At 36.9% G+C, this 19,752-nt stretch overlaps 5 protein-coding genes and 1 pseudogene across 9 annotated transcripts; 3 read left to right on the top strand and 3 right to left on the bottom strand.

Annotated features, from left to right (window-relative positions):
* The first annotated feature begins 37 nt into the window (after positions 1 to 37).
* SdhD (succinate dehydrogenase, subunit D) lies at positions 38 to 1,228 on the top strand. The gene is made up of 3 exons (XM_069037531.1): positions 38 to 180; positions 237 to 543; positions 924 to 1,228. Exons 1-3 carry the CDS (start codon positions 138 to 140, stop codon positions 1,105 to 1,107), a joined length of 534 nt encoding a protein of 177 aa, XP_068893632.1. The 5' UTR covers positions 38 to 137; the 3' UTR covers positions 1,108 to 1,228.
* On the bottom strand, positions 42 to 2,652 carry PTPMT1 (protein tyrosine phosphatase, mitochondrial 1). The gene is made up of 5 exons (XM_069037530.1): positions 2,429 to 2,652; positions 2,236 to 2,374; positions 1,690 to 1,767; positions 1,416 to 1,631; positions 42 to 1,364 (listed from the first exon to the last, which is right to left on the bottom strand). Exons 1-5 carry the CDS (start codon positions 2,440 to 2,442, stop codon positions 1,239 to 1,241), a joined length of 573 nt encoding a protein of 190 aa, XP_068893631.1. The 5' UTR covers positions 2,443 to 2,652; the 3' UTR covers positions 42 to 1,238.
* A 141-nt stretch (positions 2,653 to 2,793) lies between these two features.
* Hrd3 (HMG-coA reductase degradation 3) lies at positions 2,794 to 6,644 on the bottom strand. 3 transcript variants are annotated; one of them, XM_069037510.1, is made up of 8 exons: positions 6,115 to 6,644; positions 5,619 to 6,056; positions 5,379 to 5,567; positions 5,040 to 5,317; positions 3,636 to 4,064; positions 3,378 to 3,584; positions 3,046 to 3,324; positions 2,794 to 2,992 (listed from the first exon to the last, which is right to left on the bottom strand). In XM_069037510.1, exons 1-8 carry the CDS (start codon positions 6,338 to 6,340, stop codon positions 2,858 to 2,860), a joined length of 2,181 nt encoding a protein of 726 aa, XP_068893611.1. In that variant the 5' UTR covers positions 6,341 to 6,644; the 3' UTR covers positions 2,794 to 2,857. The 3 variants fall into 3 exon arrangements, with proteins under 3 accessions (XP_068893611.1, XP_068893612.1, XP_068893610.1); XM_069037511.1 differs by having other exon boundaries at positions 5,619 to 6,026; XM_069037509.1 differs by having other exon boundaries at positions 5,619 to 6,026; positions 6,079 to 6,643.
* A 115-nt stretch (positions 6,645 to 6,759) lies between these two features.
* On the bottom strand, positions 6,760 to 8,236 carry HSPBAP1 (HSPB1 associated protein 1). Its single transcript, XM_069037515.1, has 7 exons — positions 8,054 to 8,236; positions 7,853 to 7,999; positions 7,666 to 7,802; positions 7,500 to 7,618; positions 7,335 to 7,456; positions 7,167 to 7,283; positions 6,760 to 7,115 (listed from the first exon to the last, which is right to left on the bottom strand). Exons 1-7 carry the CDS (start codon positions 8,234 to 8,236, stop codon positions 6,777 to 6,779), a joined length of 1,164 nt encoding a protein of 387 aa, XP_068893616.1. The 3' UTR covers positions 6,760 to 6,776.
* On the top strand, positions 8,103 to 19,744 carry Afti (aftiphilin). Of its 3 annotated transcripts, none has more exons than XM_069037507.1 (5): positions 8,103 to 8,243; positions 8,697 to 8,820; positions 8,870 to 10,104; positions 10,154 to 10,361; positions 17,986 to 19,744. In XM_069037507.1, the coding sequence occupies exons 2-5, from the start codon at positions 8,697 to 8,699 to the stop codon at positions 19,443 to 19,445; spliced, it is 3,027 nt and encodes a 1,008-aa protein (XP_068893608.1). In that variant the 5' UTR covers positions 8,103 to 8,243; the 3' UTR covers positions 19,446 to 19,744. The 3 variants fall into 3 exon arrangements, with proteins under 3 accessions (XP_068893608.1, XP_068893606.1, XP_068893607.1); XM_069037505.1 differs by lacking the exon at positions 8,103 to 8,243 and adding an exon at positions 8,402 to 8,543; XM_069037506.1 differs by lacking the exon at positions 8,103 to 8,243 and adding an exon at positions 8,432 to 8,573.
* LOC138124896 (uncharacterized) lies at positions 11,899 to 17,399 on the top strand (annotated as a pseudogene).
* Positions 19,745 to 19,752: the final 8 nt, after the last annotated feature.

Here is a 19,752-nt window from a genome sequence, read left to right as displayed (position 1 = left end):
AAATCCATCTTTATGTTGGCACGTGAACGTTGGCAGAGATATTTTGCTTATTTGACGTTTGATGTTTGACAGTATTAAATAAATTTTTAGATATTTGTGGCATTTGTGGCAAAGAAGATTATTGTCAGCTTGGTGCAATGGCTTTAGCATTAATATTACGTAATGCCCCAAAATTGCAAGGTAAATAAGTGTGATGATTTTTTCATTGCTTACAGTTACATAACCAATTTTTGCAGCTGGAGTATTACCACAAAATTTCTTGAAAAGCGCCTCCATTATAGTGACCAGAGATTTCTCACCGCTATGTCAGAAACAATATTCATCGTTTAATGAAAATAACGTGAATCTCAATGTAATGCTCACCAAGGAAAATAATTTACTGTCACCTCAGATGAGGCTGATGTCGGGTGACCACAGCAAAATGTGGCCTGTTGAGAAAGCTTTATCATTGAGCTTAATATTTCTAATACCTGCAGCAATTGCAATGCCCAACCCTATTTTTGATAATTTGGCAGCTGTTGCAGCTGTGATTCACTTTCATTGGTATGATGTTTGCAATGTAATCTCTATATTTTTTTTATTATTTAGGAAAGAATATTATTTTTCCACATAGAAAGGACAGGGAGCTTCAGGGTTATTAATTCTGAATTTGATTAAAAAATTTAATTTTAATGCAAACTTAAAAAAAAAGTTTTGTAATTGTTATAAACTGTTATTTTTATTTTGGGGTTGTAGCATTCTTTATTTTAAAAAGTGAACAGTGTTCAAATATTTATATTCTATCTTTTTATATTGAGAATTGAGTCGAGTTAAGATCATCTGTAGATGTGGTTAACTATATTGAACTCTTGGTTTTAAGTGAATTACTATTTCTAGGTTTTTTTTTGGAAAAAGTATAAACATCTAAAATTTCTTTTTTCTAGGGGTCTGGAAGCATGTGTGGTTGATTACGTGCGACCCATTATTGTCGGAAACATACTACCTAAATTGACTTTGGGGTTGTTGTACTTAATTTCTGCCACAACCTTAGGAGGACTCATTTATTATAACGTCAATGATATCGGTATTGGCAAGACTATCAGAAAATTTTGGGCCATTAAAGAATAAGTTCTAGTTATTTTCACCTTATTTTCTCAAACATTTGTAAATTGTATTACAATAAATTTCAAAGTGTTTATGAAAACCATTTGACATAACGTTATTGTCAATAAATTATCTATAATTACAATTATTGTCTTTTAAGTTTTAGGAATGTTCTGCTCATGGAATACTTTTAAAGCTTCCCATTGCTTAGTGTGTAGTAAGATATGTGACCTTTTGTCTTGCATGTGCTTCACAGCTTGCTCAGGGGTCCATCCATACCGCTAGCACAAGAAAAACGTAAACAAAGTTCTTTTCCATTATATCTCATTTACCTGTATTAAATAACACCCAACTAAGGTAGCGCTGCGAGTTCGCCCCGCCTTACAGTGTACATACACTGTTGGTTTCTTCACGTCTTCAAGACCTGACTCCCCTCTCGCAAACCTGTTGATAAAGTCAACCCCATCATTAAGCTTTTGTTGACAAGGTGTTGCAAATATGTCCGTCGTCGCCAATTGTAAGAATTCAACACCATAAGCGCTCCATCTCTACAAAACGATGGAATTCCGTGAAACCGCAACTGACGTTTCAGCCCATACTACATACCTTTCCATTATTCGCCAAAAATAGTTCATAGTCTTCATTCATGGAAATCACTGCTTTTACGTTTTCTTCTTCCACAAGCTGCAATGTTTTTTAAATTCATATTTAATTTTAGGGGTAAAAAGAGGAAAAACTACCAACTTTACAAAAACACGCCGATTTCTACAATAACTATTTTTTCCAAAAAATATTGAATACTGTTTTATTAATTAACATTATTCATCATGTATTTTAATATGATTTTAATCGCGCTTCCAGCTTTTTTGCACACTCATTCATAATTTTATGCTTGGAAGTTGGTACCTATTGGAATTTAAAAATCTTTTTGGGTTATGAAGGAAAACTTTTTTTGAATCTGGATAAATGGTGTTTGGGTGTTATTGAATCAGTTCAGTGACCAAATAAGTCGTGCAGTTCTCGGTCAAGGCCTTCGATTCATTTGCAGTGTTCCTTCTGCAAGAAGCAGATAAGGGTGGGAATGTCAGTTGTCACTTGCCACAATAATAAAACCGTTCTGTTTTATGAAAACCAGTAAAAACCCGCACTTACCTGTCTCGTGAGGCTGGGAAAAGGTAAGGCTCCCAAAATTACATTCTCGTCGATTCTATCGAACCATCTCCGCGACGAAATTTTTTCCATAACCACATTGTAGAACAGCGTCGGGTAAAACGTGAACCTCGCAAACATGCTTATAATTTTTGGAATTTTAGCGAAACAGTTTCAATCTAATTTTAAATGTCACCTGTTTGTATTCATTTTCGTTGATAATTTTCTTCTGAGATTGAACTTGAGCGTATGACAACATTGACCCACATTCCCACTTCCTCTATGAAGAAAGTTTGAGGAAGTGGGATATGACTATGAGGTATGACACATACGTGGATAACATAAATATCACCTCGAACCGCAAGCAACGTCCTAGTTTGACGAAGAATTTGCATGAAAATGACTCACGTGTAGACGTTTTCTAATAAAAATTTATTTAAGCGCTTTTAAAAATAACGATAATACGCGAGGATGGCGCAAGCTCGGAAATACGTTCCACACTTTATCCATGACGTTCGATCAATAAATCTGATTTGTGCAGGATCGGGATAATTGCGTATGTACACAGTAACATTTATTTTTCAACTACAACATCGGCGGTTCATAAAAAAAATATAAAATAATGTTAGACTTGAGGTGGCGCTTGAGGTCTTCTGAAGTAGACGATGCCTGCTAAGATTGCTGTTAACGTCGTGATCAAGTACAAGTCCCAGTTGGATCCGAACATTTCATTAAAATCAAGTAAATTTGACAAGTGACTCTGGAAAAAGCACAAACATTGGTGGTTGTTGAACAGCAAGATCAGTGCGTTACCTCTCGCAAACTGTTCAAACTAAACACCAGATTAAGTTTAAATAAAGCCAAAGCGACGGGAACTTTCGCATCTGTGCTTGTCTCGGCCGCCAAATCGTAACACCTCTTGGCCAAATGCACGTCTTTGGCCATGCCGAGCCCCTGTTCGTGCATGTAGCCCAAGTTAAACATTGCTTGAGCATTGTGTTGCTGTTCCGAGGCTAGTCGGTAATGACTGGCTGCAGTTTCGTAATCGACGGGGGTCCCCAAGCCGTAGTAGTGGTAGTCCCCCATTTTAACCTACAATTCGTTACTTCACTCTACCACCCTTTAGAGTCAATCGTCAATGTAACCTGTGCTGCTGAGTAACCTTGAGCTGCAGCGCGACCCCAGTACAAAAGCGCTCTGGCCAGAGACTCCTGAGTTGAAAACATCGGAACTTCGTTTCTGTCTAGCAAGAATGCCGCGTTGCTTTGAGCCACTTCGTAACCGAGCTCGGCCAATAAGGCGTACTGGACGAAGGCTTCGTTGAATCTGTTCTCGTTATAATCCGAGTGTGCCTGAAAAGACGTGCTCAAAATGCCATCGGTTACAATGTGGGCGTTTATTACTTGCATCAAGATTTCCCCCCAACGACCTCTTTCCGCAACGTTTTTGAACAGTTCGACGGCGGTGGGACACGACCTCAACATGCCCGTCCCCTGAGCGTGCATCTGTCCCAAATTGTAGTAAGCCAGGACGTGTCCTGATTGGGAAGCCAACGAGAAATATTTGTTGGCAAGTTTGTAGTCTTTTCGCACTCCCAAACCGCTGAAATACATGTTGCCGAGCTGAAGTTGTCCGTCGACCCAGCCTTGGTCGGCGGCGGCGAGGAAGTACTTGTAGGCTTTGGTGTAGTCTTTTTCGACTCCACGGCCGTACAAATACATCAAACCGAGTCCGCTCAAACCGACGGGATTGTTCAAATCGGAAGCTTTCTTGAAATATTTGAAGGCGGTGTCGTTGTCCGCTTTTACCTCGTCGCTACCGTCCAGATAAATCTGCAGACGAAGAAATAAACGATAAAAATTGAGTTTCATCAGTCCATTGGCGAAAGGTCAAAATTACACATCAATGTAATTAGTTCAATTTTCAAATCAATTCAATTTTCAATCACGCAAAACAAATTGTTAAAATGTTCGTCTTGAAGTTCTGTTGTAATGTACAGTTAATTTCAAAATTATCGAGTACACCTCAAAAATCAAGAAGTCGATTTATTACAGTTTTTTCCACATGTGAAGATGCCTTTTTGAAATTTGGACGTCATATTTTTATATAGGTTAGGTAAGTTTGACAACATAAATGTCGCTGATATTTTAGAACACCATAATATTGTTTGTTTTATCCTCTCTACACGGTGCTCTTCGCGATGTATAATATTAGGCTACCCTCCGGCGGATCGACCACCCTTCTTCTCATTTGGAAAGAATGACCACTTTCGTATTCGTATTCGGTTAGATTAGGCATTTTGTTTGTCAAAATTGACATTGATCTTTGACAAAAAATGTAAGTGCATTTTATACTGTAGAAAATTAGGTGTACTCTATAATTTTGAAATTAACTGTATGTAAAAATATTTGACGTATCGGTGTGCAAGAAAAATGGCACGTTAAAAATATGTTAAAGGATTTGCGCACAAAAATGATTGTGTTTCAAAACCTATAATTTATTGTAGATCTCCGTGAACTCTTCACTGTCGTCTAACACAAACGATTTAAAAACGTTTAAAGTGTAAAATTAGCGAATTTGCTATGAAAAAATTGTTATATCAAATTTAATTTTAGGCGAGCCTATGGAGAAGAAACAAAACTTTGATAGTCGGTTGGAAAAACCGTCAACATCCGAAAGATGTTAGTTCAAGTCACGCCACACGGGCACCAAGAGTTTTTCTTTGACATCAAAAGCGACTTAAACTATCTAATCTAATTGTAAATGCTTGTTTTATAACAAAAATCTGCCGTATGCGAGAAAATTACTTTGCCCAAGTATGCCATTGCGATGGCGTTTCCTGCATTAGCTGCCTGCGTAAAGTAGTGCATGGCTTTCTGATAATCCAAATCGACACCTCTTCCCCCCTGATAGTGCAACTGTCCCAATCCGACTTGTGCTTGAATATCTCCCTTCTCGGCCAACAACTGATAATATTCGATGAGATCATTATCTAAAATTCCTGACGTGTAACCGTTTTCCAACTCATCCAAAAGTCTGATTCTTTGAATTGCGGCGCCACCGCCGAAAGAGACCCTTTGGCTGACTGTAAAAGAAAAATAGTTTTGTTTAATAATTTTTTTTCTTTGTTTCTGTTGTTGTTTTACCTTTATCAGCCACTTGCCTGTAGAAATCGAGCGCCTTTTCGCAACTAGGAGCAACAGTAATCCCTGACCAATATCGATAACCTAAAACCATTTGGGCCCAGGTGTTACCACCGATGGCCCCAAACGTGTAATGCACCAGAGCTTTGGCTTGGCTAACGTTCACGGTTAATCCGGACGCGTACAGATATCCTGAATAAAAAATATAATGTTCTTGAAGTACATATTATTTTGGGTAATCACCTAGTCCAGTGTGACCATCAGGGTTGCCAATCTCGGCTAACGAGTGGAAAATCTCTTTGGCAACTTCTAAATCTTGCTCTAGCGGGTTGCCAAACAACTTGGCCCACGCCACCAAAGCCTTCGCCTCGACGTTGCCCTTGTTAGATGCTTCGAGCAACAACTGATATGCATGTTTCTTGTCTGGCCTAGTTTTATTTAGGATTGCTGAGGCAGTATCATATATGGTTTTGGCTTCCACTTCTTCGGTTGTCATTTCCTTGGACTTTACTTCAGGAGGTGGCGGCAGTTCGTCCAAATCGGCGGGAATGTCCATGTCAGCTTCTTCGATCATGACGTTTTTAATGCCAATTTCTTGGACCATTTTCTGGATGACTTTCGCATGGTCTAGCATCAAAAGGTCTACGGCGTCTGAAATTTCATCATTAACATTTGTGTCACCTACAACGTTTTAGTTTGACACCTCTGTCCCTGATTTCCACATGTACGGTAACCTCACCTTTCCTTCTGTCGCGCTCTTTCGTTAAATCTGGCGCTGGTACTATTTTTAGTGCGGCGGCACCGTCTTCATCTTCAGCAGACGAGGCGAATTCCTCCTGCGCGCTTTCGTCTTGGTCTTTGTTTTTATCATTTTTTGGTTTGTCAGGAGGTCCCTGTAAATCTTCCTCTGAAAACTCACAACACAACAGGCAAAGAAACAGGAAGATTAAAAGTTTGTGACGCATTCTTATCACTTTTAATTTAATTTCACAAGTATCTTATCAAATACGTGTCCCAAAAACGTCACGGCCATTGATTTTTGATTTTGAATATTTTAGGTTAGAATTGCACATCACATTTTGTGACACATCACGCACAACCGTTTCAATATTTATACGTTATTTCAGGTTATTTTGAGCCGAGTTGCTTCTTTTAATTGTCGAAAAACTCACGAGTTTTTTTGTTTGTTTAACAATTTCAGCTGTTCATACTATGACATCTCTCTCAAAAGTCAAATTGACAGCAAATCACTTGTTGACATGTTTATGGACAAGTCTAGAATAATTCGTGCCACTAGATGGCAACACAGTCGCTGATAGGCGAGGGGGCAGTAGCCTGCACCTATCTATACCACCGACTTTCGTGACCTATTTCAGCAACCTCATTACAAACAATTTGTTTTTATTGCAACAACTTATCTTTTATTAACGACAAAACATCAGGATGTGAAAATGCATTTATAACATCGACTATTTCTTCAACGTTACAATTTTTCTGAATGTCATCATCACCGTCAAATCGACTTTTTTGGTTTAGCAAAAACTGATTCAGTTCAGCTGTAGACAATTTCGGGATTTTTTGCAAAAAAGAATATTTAGTAAAATATTCTTCAAAATTAAAGATTTCTTTCCCTGCACTGGCTTGTTCACCACACTGCAAATTTTGATTGGATGTCTTGACAATACTTTTACATTTGTTGACCAATGTCAGTGAAGAAGTTAAAGACATATTTTGAACTTCCTAAAAATGAACACTTAGTACAGTACCAGTGATATTATTTATTGACAAAACCTCATCTGAATTAGGATTCAAAATTATTTCTCTCAAATTTGTATCCACATTTTTCGTGATTTGGGTGATGAATAATTGAACCAATGATTCTTTCAGTCTCTCTTCATTGTCTGTCGGCTAAAATGACCACATAAAAGTAAATAATATTTTAAATTGTAATGTTGTAACCATTGGCAACCAAGTATTTATGCTGACTGCTGTATCTAAATTCTCAACATAATGCCACCACTTGTGGGGAACAAACAGGACATCTCCAGGTTCTAAGATGATTTTCCTGCAACTTTTAACACCTAATTATTTATTAACAGAATCTGTTTAGTTTCACTGAAGTACCTTTAAAATCTTCCAAATTTGGACTAAAAAAATTCAGTTTTGAGTATATGCTGGACTCTTCATATGGAATTCTAGTTGGCTGCAAATTTGTTTCTGGAGGGCTCAAAATCCACTGCTTTCTGAAATTTTCAAAATTATGATATTTTTGGTATAATAAACTACAAACCTGCCATAAATTTGAGCAACCAAGTTACAACCATAAGTATCAATGTGGCATGGTGTGTGAGCCCCTCTTGATCCAATCCATATTGTGCAGTCTTCAGATGATAACTCAGGAAACCCAAGCATTTCCCAGTCAATGTGCTAATAATGATAATGCAATAACTGTTAATAATAGGAATATAAATAATTACTTTTTTCAATTCTTCTATGTCAGTAAACCATTCTTTCAAGTATTTGTAATCAAAATACATCCAATTTTTATTTTCAGTTTTTATGAATGATAAGAAATCTTTAAAAGTTGCTTTCTTATTACTGGTTGTTCTTTCCCATTGTGGTTCCTAGAGAAGAACACTTATGATAAAACTCTTATCATTTCCTGAGGATGTACTCACTTTTGTATGTGAATTTATACCACATCGAAAGTTTAACTCTTTATCTTGCAGTATAGTGTCCCAGTCTTCCAAACTCCATGTTAGAAGTTTCCAATCCAATTTTCTTCTAAAAAGAATTGGTTCACTGGAATTTAGTATTAAATTTTTCATGTGATGGGGGTCGTGAATTGGTTGCACGTTCATTTTTTAGGTAAATTCGCACTTCGTGATATAAAATTTTAAAATTCCAACCTCAAAATCTTGTGTAACCAAGTGCAAAACACAAAATATTCCTAGATTTGACAATGACAAGTGATTAGTAACGTCAATATGGCTGTTGCTGTCATTTGTGGCAAATGAATTAAATTTACGCCTACCAGTTAAAGAGAAATTGGTAATATTTATGGTATATTTCGTACTCTGGGAAAGTGTGGTGCTGTGCTGGACGACAACGTTAAGTTAGAACAGAGCAAAACTTCAAAATTACTTTGTGCATTATTATTCCATATAGGTGACATATTTTACATCATTTAACATTCAAGTAATTAGATAATTATGTCTTCATTACATTTAATGTAAACTTCAAGGTCACTTTTGTATTGTGGCAACATTTAATTAATGTGATTAGCACGAGTGTTGAAAATTACCACATTCTTGTTTGCAGATGTCGAATTTGATTCCGCCACTTTTGAGCAGCTCACCACCGCCTATAGTAGGACCTCTCGATGAAGATGACGACGACGAGTTTGGGGATTTTAGAGCAGCCGCGGAATCGTACGACTGTGATGGTGAGTTTTATCTAACAATAGAATTAGTTTTATCGAGTTTGATTTGTAGATTTTTCATTACCATCTTCCCCACAAAAATCACCAGAAAAAGAACTGAAAACTGATTTTTCCAAAGTCAATTTAGATATAAACAGCAACAAGAGCCAAAAAGTCACAAGCACAACAGAGATGCCAAGCCAAAATTATAATGGATCAATATTTTCTGAAGAAACAAAGAAAGATTTTCAAGACAGAAGAAAAAGCTTAGATGATAATACTGAAAACGTGCAACTATCTGAGATTGAAGTCAATTGTAGTGATAGTCAACCCCCAAACATTTTTGATACTCATAAAAGCAAAGCCGTTTATCATGTAGACCCTTCAGACATCATAGAAGACAAAATTCTAGATGCAAAAGTTGATGACCTAGATATTGCTTCTAGTAATGATGAAATTAGCAAAATTCCCAATTATAGTGATGCAATTGAAGATGATTTTTCTGAACTTCAGAGTGTGGTACCAAGTTCCATAAATAATTGTGATGAAATTCAAGATAATGACATAAATAATGTAGAAATAGAACCAACAAAAGAAGTCATTGAAGATCAAGATGACCTTAATGTTAATGACAATGTATTGGATGCGTTTAGTGAGAGTGTTCAGGAAAAAATAAATTCTGATGCTTCGTCAGAATTAAACGAAACTAATGAGATTAAATCTGAAGATGAGTACATAGAAGAAATTAATTCAGAAATTATAGATAAAGATAATGAAAAAGATAAGTTTGATAGTTCATCAAAAGAAATAAATTACGATAATTTGAGCGAATCATCAGTAAGCTTAAAGGTTTGTGAAACTGATCCCAAGTTTAGTGATGACGAATTTGGCGACTTTGAAAATCATTTCGGCACGGAGTTTGAGGATAAACAAGCATCTGAGGATGAGTTCGCCGATTTTACCAATTCGTTCGCTCCCAAAGAGGATGCTGAAGACCAAGAAGATGATGACTTTGGGGATTTCGAATCGCCGGAATTTGGCGACTTTTCACAAACTTGTGGACATCCAGATTATATGGACATTAATGTTAAAAACGCTGCAGATAAAAGTGGGACTATCTTGAAGGAAATGTTTCCAGGAGTCGAAGAAGAGATGGATGAATTTGAATACATAGATGATACAAAGGCAAACAAAATATTCGACGAGTTGAAGGACATAACAGAAACTAATGCCTTGATTTATCAGTGGTCTAAGTCAAATAGCCAAAAAATGTTCCTCAAAGCCTTAAATATCGACACAAGAAATATCGTGAGTTTACGTCACCTCCATTTGTTAACAGCTAACGTTCCGTTTACAGCTGTACGGACCTGCCTGGAGCTGTTCCATGCCCAGGTTCGCGGCTAACCTAGGCTTGACCCCGTTGCAACCCGTCAAAACGGAAATACTCACTCCTATTCCCGTTCAGAACGTCTCGAGTCCGTCCAATTCTAGTCAGAAGAATAGCATTGATATCCCGACAGCACAGTTTGACTGGAGCGGTTCAGGACTGATCAACCCTCTTGATTGTAAGTACATATACTGATCGGAGTGCGCCGAGAGCCGGTACGAACGCAAGTTTGGAACACTAATATACTTGAAAATTCTTTTCACGCTCGCTCAATGGATTCCTTAATGTTCATTTCCACCAATCCTAAACAAAACTTGATGACCTATTAAAACGCACACATTTTCCAAGATTCTCAAACTATGCTGTTAGATTTAGAACAGTTGGTAGCCTCCCTAGATATTCCCTGGACCACCAATCCCATCGCGAACCAATCTCCGTCACCCTGCAATGAATTATTAGACGAGTGGGATCTTTGGTTACAGTGTAAGTATGAGAAATGGCGTCGCAATTGATTTTATATTTTACTGGCTCGTCGGATACACAACCTGACGAGTTTTTGAGAAATTGCGAGATTTGAATCGGTTGCAGCGCGTGCGCAGTGTTTCGTACCAAATATTGGGTGAGATCAGTTTTACCCTCGCCTGGATGGTAAAATCAAAAATCGTATTTTGAAATATGTCTGTTATTATTTATTTATGTTTATGTATGAATATTCCAGAAAAGTGATTCCAAATAGGTTTTAGACAAAAAAAAAATTTTTTGTCCTAATTAGAAAACCATCGTTTCAGTGTCACAATCTTTTTTCCGTAATAAAGTGCACAAAAAGCAAAATGATATCAAGAACTCGCAATAAAAAAATTATAAAAATCGAACAATAATTCCTATTAATACATATATGAGGGCGATTAGAGAATTATGTATTGAGATAAAAAACACTCAGAGGCGTTCAGTTAGAGTAAAGCCCACTGCTTGATAGATCTACCTATTTTTTACGTACGAGTTCACAACACAACCTCTCTGCGTATTGCCCGGCGGCCCTTGAGAAGTTTTAATTATTGCAAATGAAAGAATTGCTCTAGAGATAGAGAAGCGTAAAATTTTGATATACCAACAATATTGAATGGTGGCTTCCGTTTCTAAACATTGAAATGATTTAGGAATCTACATAAAAATAAAACACGTTAGGTACCCGTTAAGTCTAATTAGGAAAAAGTCGAGATATGGCGGAATTATCAAAGAAGTTGTAGATTTAGTTAATTTCATTAGATCATAGAAATTAAACCACCGTTAATTCAAGATTTTCTTTGAAACCAATCAACGCTAAATTTTATTTATTACTAGGTCTTGAACAGGTTTCGCGCAGGTTGATTTCGCTGAACAGTAGCTTTTGTCAGTGGTGTATTTTCCTAGGTATCCTTGGCGTTATTATTATCCGTTTAAGAGGAGTAGATACGTACTTTTCTTATGGAGCTTTCAATGTATAGTGCTAACACTGTAGCTTAAGCCCTAATGGACATATTTTCATGGAAATCATTTCATCAAAAAGAGCAAACCATTCCCTACAAATCGGCTTAAAAAAATTTTAAAAATTCTTTTTTTTATTATTAGAAAACGTAGCAAATATTTTCGTGAAATTGATGGTTCCTAGTTACAACAATGCAAAACCAGATTTTGGATATATTCTTAAGCCAAAATGTAAACTCACTGCTTTAAAAATGATAGGTTCAAACCCGGTAAAAATATTTTAATTAATAAGCTCATTACAGCGTTAGCACAATTCGCAAAGTAAAATTCAGCTAGCCGTCGATGATTTACAATCCCCAATAATAAATCTACCGCAAGCGGGCGCCTTAGAAGCTACTTGATGGATTTATGATGTACCCAAACCCTCCCATACCTGGTTCCTCTTTACAGTACAGATAAAGTATTCCCTTAGTCTGGATTTTCATTTCGTGTTTTTCCATTTTGACTACGGCCTGTGTTCGTTACTTGCTTCTTTATTCTGTTCTCTTGTTTAGTTGTTTTGTTTTACTTGTGTACCCGTTAATGTGGATAGTGTTTATTTATAGTACTTTTAGTGAGACTATTACTAGTGTTTTATTAATTGCTGACGTAAGTATGTGATAAAATATCTAAGTTTTCTACACCTAGTAATTCTATTTCTTCTTTCAGAGGTTAGATACTAGGAATTTATTTCTTGCTCTTAATATGGCCAAAGCTAATAAAAAAATTATAAAAAGACTTACGCTGCCGTAAGTGGCATCATGGGAATTGGAGGTGGATTCTACAATCTTGAAGAATTTTTAGCTACTGTCGAAATTCCATTTATGACTGCCAAAACGTATCAAAAGCATAATAAAATTGTGGCTGATCGTTGGAAACAAACTGCGGATGAAGTTATGCGACGAGCGGCTGAGGAAGAAGCTCAACACGCAAGGGCAATCATGTCAATAGACGAAAATGATGTTCCACTAGTTCCCGTTGTTGTCGATGGATGCTGGTCCAAAAGATCGTATAATACAAATTACAATGCGTTATCGGGAGCTGCAGCTATCATTGGACGACACACAGGGAAAGTGCTTTTTTTGGGGGTACGAAACAAATATTGTGTTTTTTGCGCACGCAATAAAGACGAAAATGCAAAGTTTCATATGTACAAAAAACCATACTGGAAGTTCCACGGGTATGGAATCCGACATAATCGTGGAAGGATTTAAATCTAGTATGAACATGTATGGCATAAAATATCATATGTTGATCGGTGATGGTGACAGTAACACTTATAAAAAAATAATAGAAGCCAGGCCTTACAACAATATAACGGTCGAAAAAATCGAGTGTACTAATCACCTTCTCCGGAATTTTTGCAAGAAGTTGAGAGGGGTAGTTTCAGATAGGATCTTCAATCTGAAAGATAGGAAACTTTTGGAAGGAAGAATTTTACGATTACGGGTGGGTATCACAAAAGCAGTACATCATAAAAACAACGAAGACAAAAATGCCGCAATAAAACTTTTACGAAAAGATATACTCAATGGTATTTATCATGTTTTTGGGGAACACAAAAATTGTGCAAAATATTTTTGCAAAGGTGAGAATGAGAATAACGAACAAAATTTGATAAAAGAAGTTTCTGGTGATTTTTTGAATAGAATTATATATATAGCTCGATATACTGCGAATCATGCAAAGAGTTTATTACTGGATTTCAACAGCAATATTGTCGAGCAGTATAATTCGATTGTTGCAAAATTTGTAGGTGGTAAACGAATTAATTATGCATTGGGGAATTCATACCAGGCTAGATGTGCTGCAGCCGTGGTATCACATAATACAAAAATGGCGCATGGTACATTAAGAAGGAACAAAAATGGAATCATAAGGAAATTAGAGATTCGAAGAATGGCGAAAGTGAAAAAACAACGTGATATAATAAAAATAAAACTGAGGCAAAAAGGTTCAAAAGGGTACCAGCACTCCAGGACACATAAACCTGATGAATCTTATGGCGAAAATTCTCAACAGGCTGACATGTGTAGAGAAATGTATGAAGAAGAGGAGAAAGAATTTTTAAAATCATTAAAAAAAACTGACAAACAAATTGATGAAATTGAACGAAGAACGGCAGATCAAAATGAAGATGGGGAATGGATGGAACAAAGAAGAAAATTAATAACTGCCTCAAATTTTGGCAAAATTTGTAAGTTAAGGAAAACTACAAATACTGCCGGAACTATAAAATCTATATTGTACCATGTCATTTCAACAAAAATTCCTTCTTTAAATCATGGAAAAATACATGAAATTGACGCCAAGAAGGAACTGGGAAAAAAACTAACCGAAGAATATAACGACAACATTGAAATAATGTCCTGGGGTCTTTTTATTGATAAGAGCGTTTATTTCTTGGGAGCATCCCCAGATGGTTTCGTAGAAAAGATCGATAGCCTGGTTGAAATAAAATGCCCTTATACTGCGTATAAACAAAATTTAACACCCGACGAAGCCATTATGAAGAAATTAATCCCATTTTGGAAAATTAAAAATGATGGTAATTATGAAATTAATACCAACCACGACTGGTATTATCAGATACAAGGCCAACTTCATATAATAAATAAACAAAAATGTATATTGGCAGTGTGGACAGGAAAAAACAAACTAAAAACGCAAGTAATAGAAAAAAATGACGACTTTTGGGACAAAAAAATGAAAAATAAACTGGAACAATTTTATATGAAGTGTTATCTACCTGAATTAATTGATCCTAGAACATCAAGAAATATGCCAATAAGAGATATTAAATTAAATATTTAAAAATAATTGAAAGTTCTTTGTTTTTTTTTGTAATAGATTGCTTTATTAGATTTACGATCAAAGCAAATATAACTAAATTAAAAAATGTGTTTCATTTTTAAATATCTAACAAGAAAATATCGATACTTTTATTTGAACCACTACCCAAAGCGTCAAAATAATACATGCCTGTGAAAGACCCTATTGTAAATCATGTAAATCATCATTACAATAAGCAGGGGTTGGTTTGCCGGGTTTATTGCTTACTCTGACAGCCGAGCCGGTGTTGTGGAAATTTCAAGGTCAACATTGGTATCTACTCCTCTTAAGTAGTGATTAGGGATAAATATGTCAAAGTGTTAAATATCAACAATATTAATTTTACTTTAAAACGTAACAATACCTAATTAAAACATGTAAATGTGATTGTAGTAATTCTCAGACATGCACAAGTTGCTTAAATGTTCCTGCAGATTTTTTGCGGACAAAGATCAAAATTGGGTACTGCCAACCACATAGAGCAAAAGCCAAAAAGTATTGGAAAGGAATTCTGCCAACCTTACTTTTTATCTAGTGCATGGATAGTAATGAGCTCGACTTTAGATATTCAAAGCAGAAAGATTATTTTGTCGGTACTGAAGAAAACTAAAATGCTCAACTTTACTGCGTATGAAATGTGCTATGATTTACGTTTTCCGAGAACGACAAAACTTCGCGGTACTAATTTTTCTGGCTCAGTCCGAGACAAAGCCTTGCAACGATTTCTTGATCCATTTGAAGAAGTCAAGCTCCTTTTAACTTTTTAAGATCGATATCAAAATTCGCTTGTTAGATGCCTTCGCTTCAAGCAAAATTGTTGAACTTGAGAGTAATAACGCCTCCACCTCCCAATTTGTCAACTGTTAAAGGATCTTCACCAAAAAAGAAACAAATGATGTTACATTGTTTTTTATTTTGTGAAGTGATACGAAATTAATACACTGTGTCGCACGTAATAAGAAGACTGTTTGATACTTTTGTATTTTTTGGAGTAGAAAGTGCTACCAACCCAGTAGTAAAAAATGAGGGACGGAGCCGAGTCGAAGACCCGGCCTAGTAACTTACCCGACATCAATTTAAACCAATCTGAATTGACCCGAGATACCTACCTTGTCCGTGTTAACTCACATAAGTCGTCTTCTAATTCTCGCAAATAGTAAATATCATTTCCAACATAAAAACACATGCCCTTTCAACTGGTAATGTCAAATTTCCATGTCACCTCATTATTTTTTCGAGCAACCCCCACCCTCTTCCACCCCTCGTAGTCGGATTGACACCAAACTCTATTCGGTGGTCACTATTACAGAGTTATTTCTAATGGCAAGAACCGAGATTTTTTTGTTAAAAGTTTCAGCAGTTATCGCCGTCGACCTATGAAGACGTAAATTACTTCATAAGCCCCCATATTGGAAAAATCCGCAAATGGTAAACATCGTTTCCGACATAAAAACACATGCCCTTTCAAATATAGAAGTCAAATTTCCATGTTCCCTTATAATTTTTTCGACCTACCCCCACCCTCTTCCACCCCCCGTGGACCGATTGACACCAAAAGCTTTTCAACTCGAGAGACCACGGGTAAGTTTGTGTTGGTCAAATTTGAAATCAATCGGTCAAAGCGTTTTTGAGTAATCGTGGGAGAACGAAAAGTGGGACAGACAGACGCACGGACAGACATTCTAAAAACTTCATAAACATGTTCAGAGGACCTCAAAACGTAAAGATCTGATGAAATTAGCAATTCGAAATTTTGGACCGATCACAATAACTTACCTACCTTTGGTCGGGTAAGTTAAAAAGTTACTAATCTTAAATTATTATTTACTTTTTTAATGTTATTTGTAAATATTTTGAAGTTAATCGTTACAAAATAGTTATTTTTATATTTAGTGCGTGAAAAGAGTGTTTTTTGTGCATGAAAAGGTCTTTTAAGCCGAGACGCAGGTCCAGGCAGTAAAAGTCTTTGAATGCACAAAAAACATCGTCACGCACGAAATGTAACCAATATTTTTTCTATAATTGCCGTCAAAACTAAATTTTAAAATTCAAATTTTTGAAGGAAATCTTAAGTGACCATGTTGCTAGGTAACTATAAAAAACAGTCCGTGAAGTGAAAAACAGAAAAAGTTATGTGCGTGAAATCGCATTTCACACACTGTTATGTATTATTTCTATAGTTACTATAGTACTGACAATGTAAAAAAAATACACGTAAGAAAATGACCCACTGCAGCATGGATAACTATGCGTGAATATCAATTTTTTGAATCAGTTATAGAAAAAATATACCGGGTGATTTTAAATGACTGTGACTTTTTTCTTATGTTGGGTACATTTTTCATAAATTATTATGGCAAACTTGATACCTTGATCAACACATTGGCGTACGTACTATGGCGGACAATAAATTTAGGCCGGCAAATTTCTGACATTTCAAAAAAGTCAATGCAAGCGACCATTTATTGTCATTATGACTGATCTGTCAGTTTGTCAAACTGAAGGTTTTCAAGCTGTTTGGTGTTTCCTTCGTCTTTTCGTAACTTACAGATCATGACGCACTAGCATAACTGATTTGTAGTAGCACTTCTCTCTGGTGCACGCTTCTTTTCCCAATTTTAATTTTGATTATCGCCGTCACGATGACAAGAATGACAAAAATTGAAAATAGGGTTAGTTGAACATAATGCCAGCTTCACATTTTGATGTCAAGCCAATGACAGGACGGCCTAAATTTATTGTCCGCCATAGTACGTCATTTTGACATTTTATGTATTAATAAATTGTGTCAAATAGGCGAGGATGCCTATGTTTATGTCAACTATCACATTAAAAAGCAGAATAACCAACAATAATATTACCAACCTACGAAAAAAAGTCACATTCATTTAAAATCACCCGGTAGTATCTAACTATGGCGGGAAGAAATTTCCCACGTTCGCACTTCCTGTGGTCGTGCTGCAAACAAAATGCTCAGGCGGGAAATTTATCTTCCCTCATACGTTAGGTAAATAACTATTTCGCGATAACATTTTTATTGTTCAGTCAATTTTGATCATTTTTCGGTTAATGTCACATAATTTGAAGCCATTTCGTACAGAATACAGTGGAGTTCAATTTGAATAACGGTCTTGTGGGCGTGAGGGCAGCGCATAGTAAGGTATATCAACCTCAAAATGTTGTTTGAGTTTTTTTCAACTTTCTCTACGTGAGTGGTTTATATCGAAAAATCATTAAATAGAAGTGTACATATTATTAAATATTGTACATCAAATTATAAAAAAGTAACTTTAATCGTTTGTACAAATGACGATTATAATAAACATTTATGTATTTTTAAAAGTTACCTGTGGTTCGTTATTTATGTGGAAATATTGAAATTTATACACTTACACGTTTTTAAACCAAATTTATTCTTAATAATGTTTATGTCAAAGTAATAAAATATTTTAATTCGATTTTCACAGCAGCGTCGACTGCGCCGCCAGGAAACGTACCTGAAGAATCTTCGCAACAGCACGTTCAAAACGACATCTTGCCAACAACTTCAGAGAAAGCAGAGTCGATTCCAAGTTTATTCGAAATAGAAACCTTCGAAAAATCACGGAAGGATCAACTGTCATTAGAGGTGGACAACAAAATTGAATTGCCGAAACCATTAAACGGTCAATCAGATTTTTCGCCTTTCCAATCGCCCAAATTGATTCCTCTACGCGAGACTCACATTTCCACCGAAATGAACGATCTCAGCAAACCTGGATGGTTGCAACCGACCATACTGACGCCGGATTTGCCGAGGAAAGAAACGGTCATAGATCCGGTCGACGACGACGAATTCGACGATTTCCAAATGGTTTTGCCTGAAGAAAAGAAAGAAATAGCGGAACATGAAGTTAAAAGCAATCAAATATCTTTGCCAGACTTGAGCGAATTTGACACGACCAGTAAAGTACCTCCTGTAAATAAAATCTCACATAATCAAGAACATATCTTTGGTGCTTCGTTGAGCAGCGGTCCAATCGATTCTTCAGTACAAAAACAACCAAACAACGTAAGCGAAGAAGAAGAGTTCACCGATTTTCATTCGTCTCTGCCACAGCCTGAAATCTTCAAGCCTCTACAACCGGTTCCTATGGAACCATTGAAACCGTCTGTACAGTATTCGGCTCCGGTCGCGCAAATTAATTGGCCCGATCCGGGAGTTACAGATGAAGACATCAAAAATATCGAATTGAGCTATTCTCGTAAAGTGGAGTCAAAAGTAGAAAAAGTGGAAAAGCTAAAAAAGAGCAAGGAAAATTCTCTGGAGGACGAGGAATGGTCCGATTTTGTTTCGGTGACAAATTCGGTCAAGCCGAATCAGGGTTTGCCGGAAAGGACGTCAACTCCGGATTTGCCTCTATCAGTATTAAATCTGAACCACGTGCAAGCCCCCAAACAGCCCATTCCGGTGATAACCCCGAGCGGCCTGGTCCAGACGAAGCTGTCGTCGAATCTGACTCGCCAGTCGAAGTCGGTGGTGCAAACCAGCGTCCAGCCGAACATGTTCAGGCCCCCGACGAGCCAGTTCCACCCTTCGATAATCAGCAATCAGTACGCCGCTAACATGTTCGCGGGAGCGTCTCAGTCGTCGAAAGCGAGTCCGTCCCCGGCGGACGACGACGACGACTGGAGTGACTTCGTCTCGAGTCAGCCGCCGCCGCAGGTCAACGGCTATCAGCAGAAACCGATGCAAGGGCGGGCGCCCCAGACGAACTGGGCCAACGCCACCACCAACATAATCATGAACCCGACGCACTTCGAGTCGTTCCAGAGCTACGGCCCGCCCCAAAACAAGAAGGTGACGTCGAGGAACGCCATTCCCAGTATTTCGGCCATGCCTGATTTAGATTTCATTGCTCCCAAAAATCGGACTAGTAAAAAATGACTAAGGGAGCAAGTGATGCTGTAGGTCGGCAGCATGTGAGTATTGCGCGAGCGAGTATTATTGTTCAAATGGGTCATATGTTGGCTGTTCACGTGTGAACTACGAGTGATATTTTATTTATTTCAAATATGATGTCTAGGGAAATGTTGAATCAACTTTAAAGTATTTTCGTTACGTACTTAAATAATTATGTTCTACTTACGTTATTTCACCAAGTTACTGTTCTCTTAACGTCCATGTATATAAAGTATTGTTATTTATCATTCCAAATTGTATATAAAGATAATGTTTAATTACTAGTTGACAT

Source organism: Tenebrio molitor, chromosome 2, assembly GCF_963966145.1.
Source record: "Tenebrio molitor chromosome 2, icTenMoli1.1, whole genome shotgun sequence".
NCBI lineage: Eukaryota > Metazoa > Arthropoda > Insecta > Coleoptera > Tenebrionidae > Tenebrio > Tenebrio molitor.
This window is presented reverse-complemented; position numbering and strand designations above follow the sequence as displayed.

What these genes read in the sequence shown, in the direction of transcription:
- SdhD (XM_069037531.1), top strand. Translation starts at nt 138, where the DNA reads ATGGCTTTAGCATTAATATTACGTAATGCCCCAAAATTGCAAG. An exon ending in TAATGCCCCAAAATTGCAAG is followed by an intron (nt 181 to 236) that starts GTAAATAAGTGT and finishes CAATTTTTGCAG; the next exon opens with CTGGAGTATTACCACAAAAT. An exon ending in GCTGTGATTCACTTTCATTG is followed by an intron (nt 544 to 923) that starts GTATGATGTTTG and finishes TCTTTTTTCTAG; the next exon opens with GGGTCTGGAAGCATGTGTGG.
- PTPMT1 (XM_069037530.1), bottom strand. An exon ending in TTTTGGCGAATAATGGAAAG is followed by an intron (nt 1,632 to 1,689) that starts GTATGTAGTATG and finishes ATCGTTTTGTAG; the next exon opens with AGATGGAGCGCTTATGGTGT. An exon ending in TTGGGTGTTATTTAATACAG is followed by an intron (nt 1,365 to 1,415) that starts GTAAATGAGATA and finishes TTCTTGTGCTAG; the next exon opens with CGGTATGGATGGACCCCTGA.
- Hrd3 (XM_069037509.1), bottom strand. Translation starts at nt 6,340, where the DNA reads ATGCGTCACAAACTTTTAATCTTCCTGTTTCTTTGCCTGTTGTGTTGT. An exon ending in CAGGCAAGTGGCTGATAAAG is followed by an intron (nt 5,318 to 5,378) that starts GTAAAACAACAA and finishes TTTCTTTTACAG; the next exon opens with TCAGCCAAAGGGTCTCTTTC. An exon ending in GTTTGAACAGTTTGCGAGAG is followed by an intron (nt 2,993 to 3,045) that starts GTAACGCACTGA and finishes TGCTTTTTCCAG; the next exon opens with AGTCACTTGTCAAATTTACT.
- HSPBAP1 (XM_069037515.1), bottom strand. Translation starts at nt 8,236, where the DNA reads ATGAACGTGCAACCAATTCACGACCCCCATCACATGAAAAATTTAATA. An exon ending in AAATTTGGAAGATTTTAAAG is followed by an intron (nt 7,457 to 7,499) that starts GTACTTCAGTGA and finishes ATAAATAATTAG; the next exon opens with GTGTTAAAAGTTGCAGGAAA. An exon ending in TGAATCCTAATTCAGATGAG is followed by an intron (nt 7,116 to 7,166) that starts GTTTTGTCAATA and finishes GTTCATTTTTAG; the next exon opens with GAAGTTCAAAATATGTCTTT.
- Afti (XM_069037507.1), top strand. Translation starts at nt 8,697, where the DNA reads ATGTCGAATTTGATTCCGCCACTTTTGAGCAGCTCACCACCGCCTATA. An exon ending in GGAATCGTACGACTGTGATG is followed by an intron (nt 8,821 to 8,869) that starts GTGAGTTTTATC and finishes TTTGATTTGTAG; the next exon opens with ATTTTTCATTACCATCTTCC. An exon ending in ATATCGACACAAGAAATATC is followed by an intron (nt 10,105 to 10,153) that starts GTGAGTTTACGT and finishes TTCCGTTTACAG; the next exon opens with CTGTACGGACCTGCCTGGAG.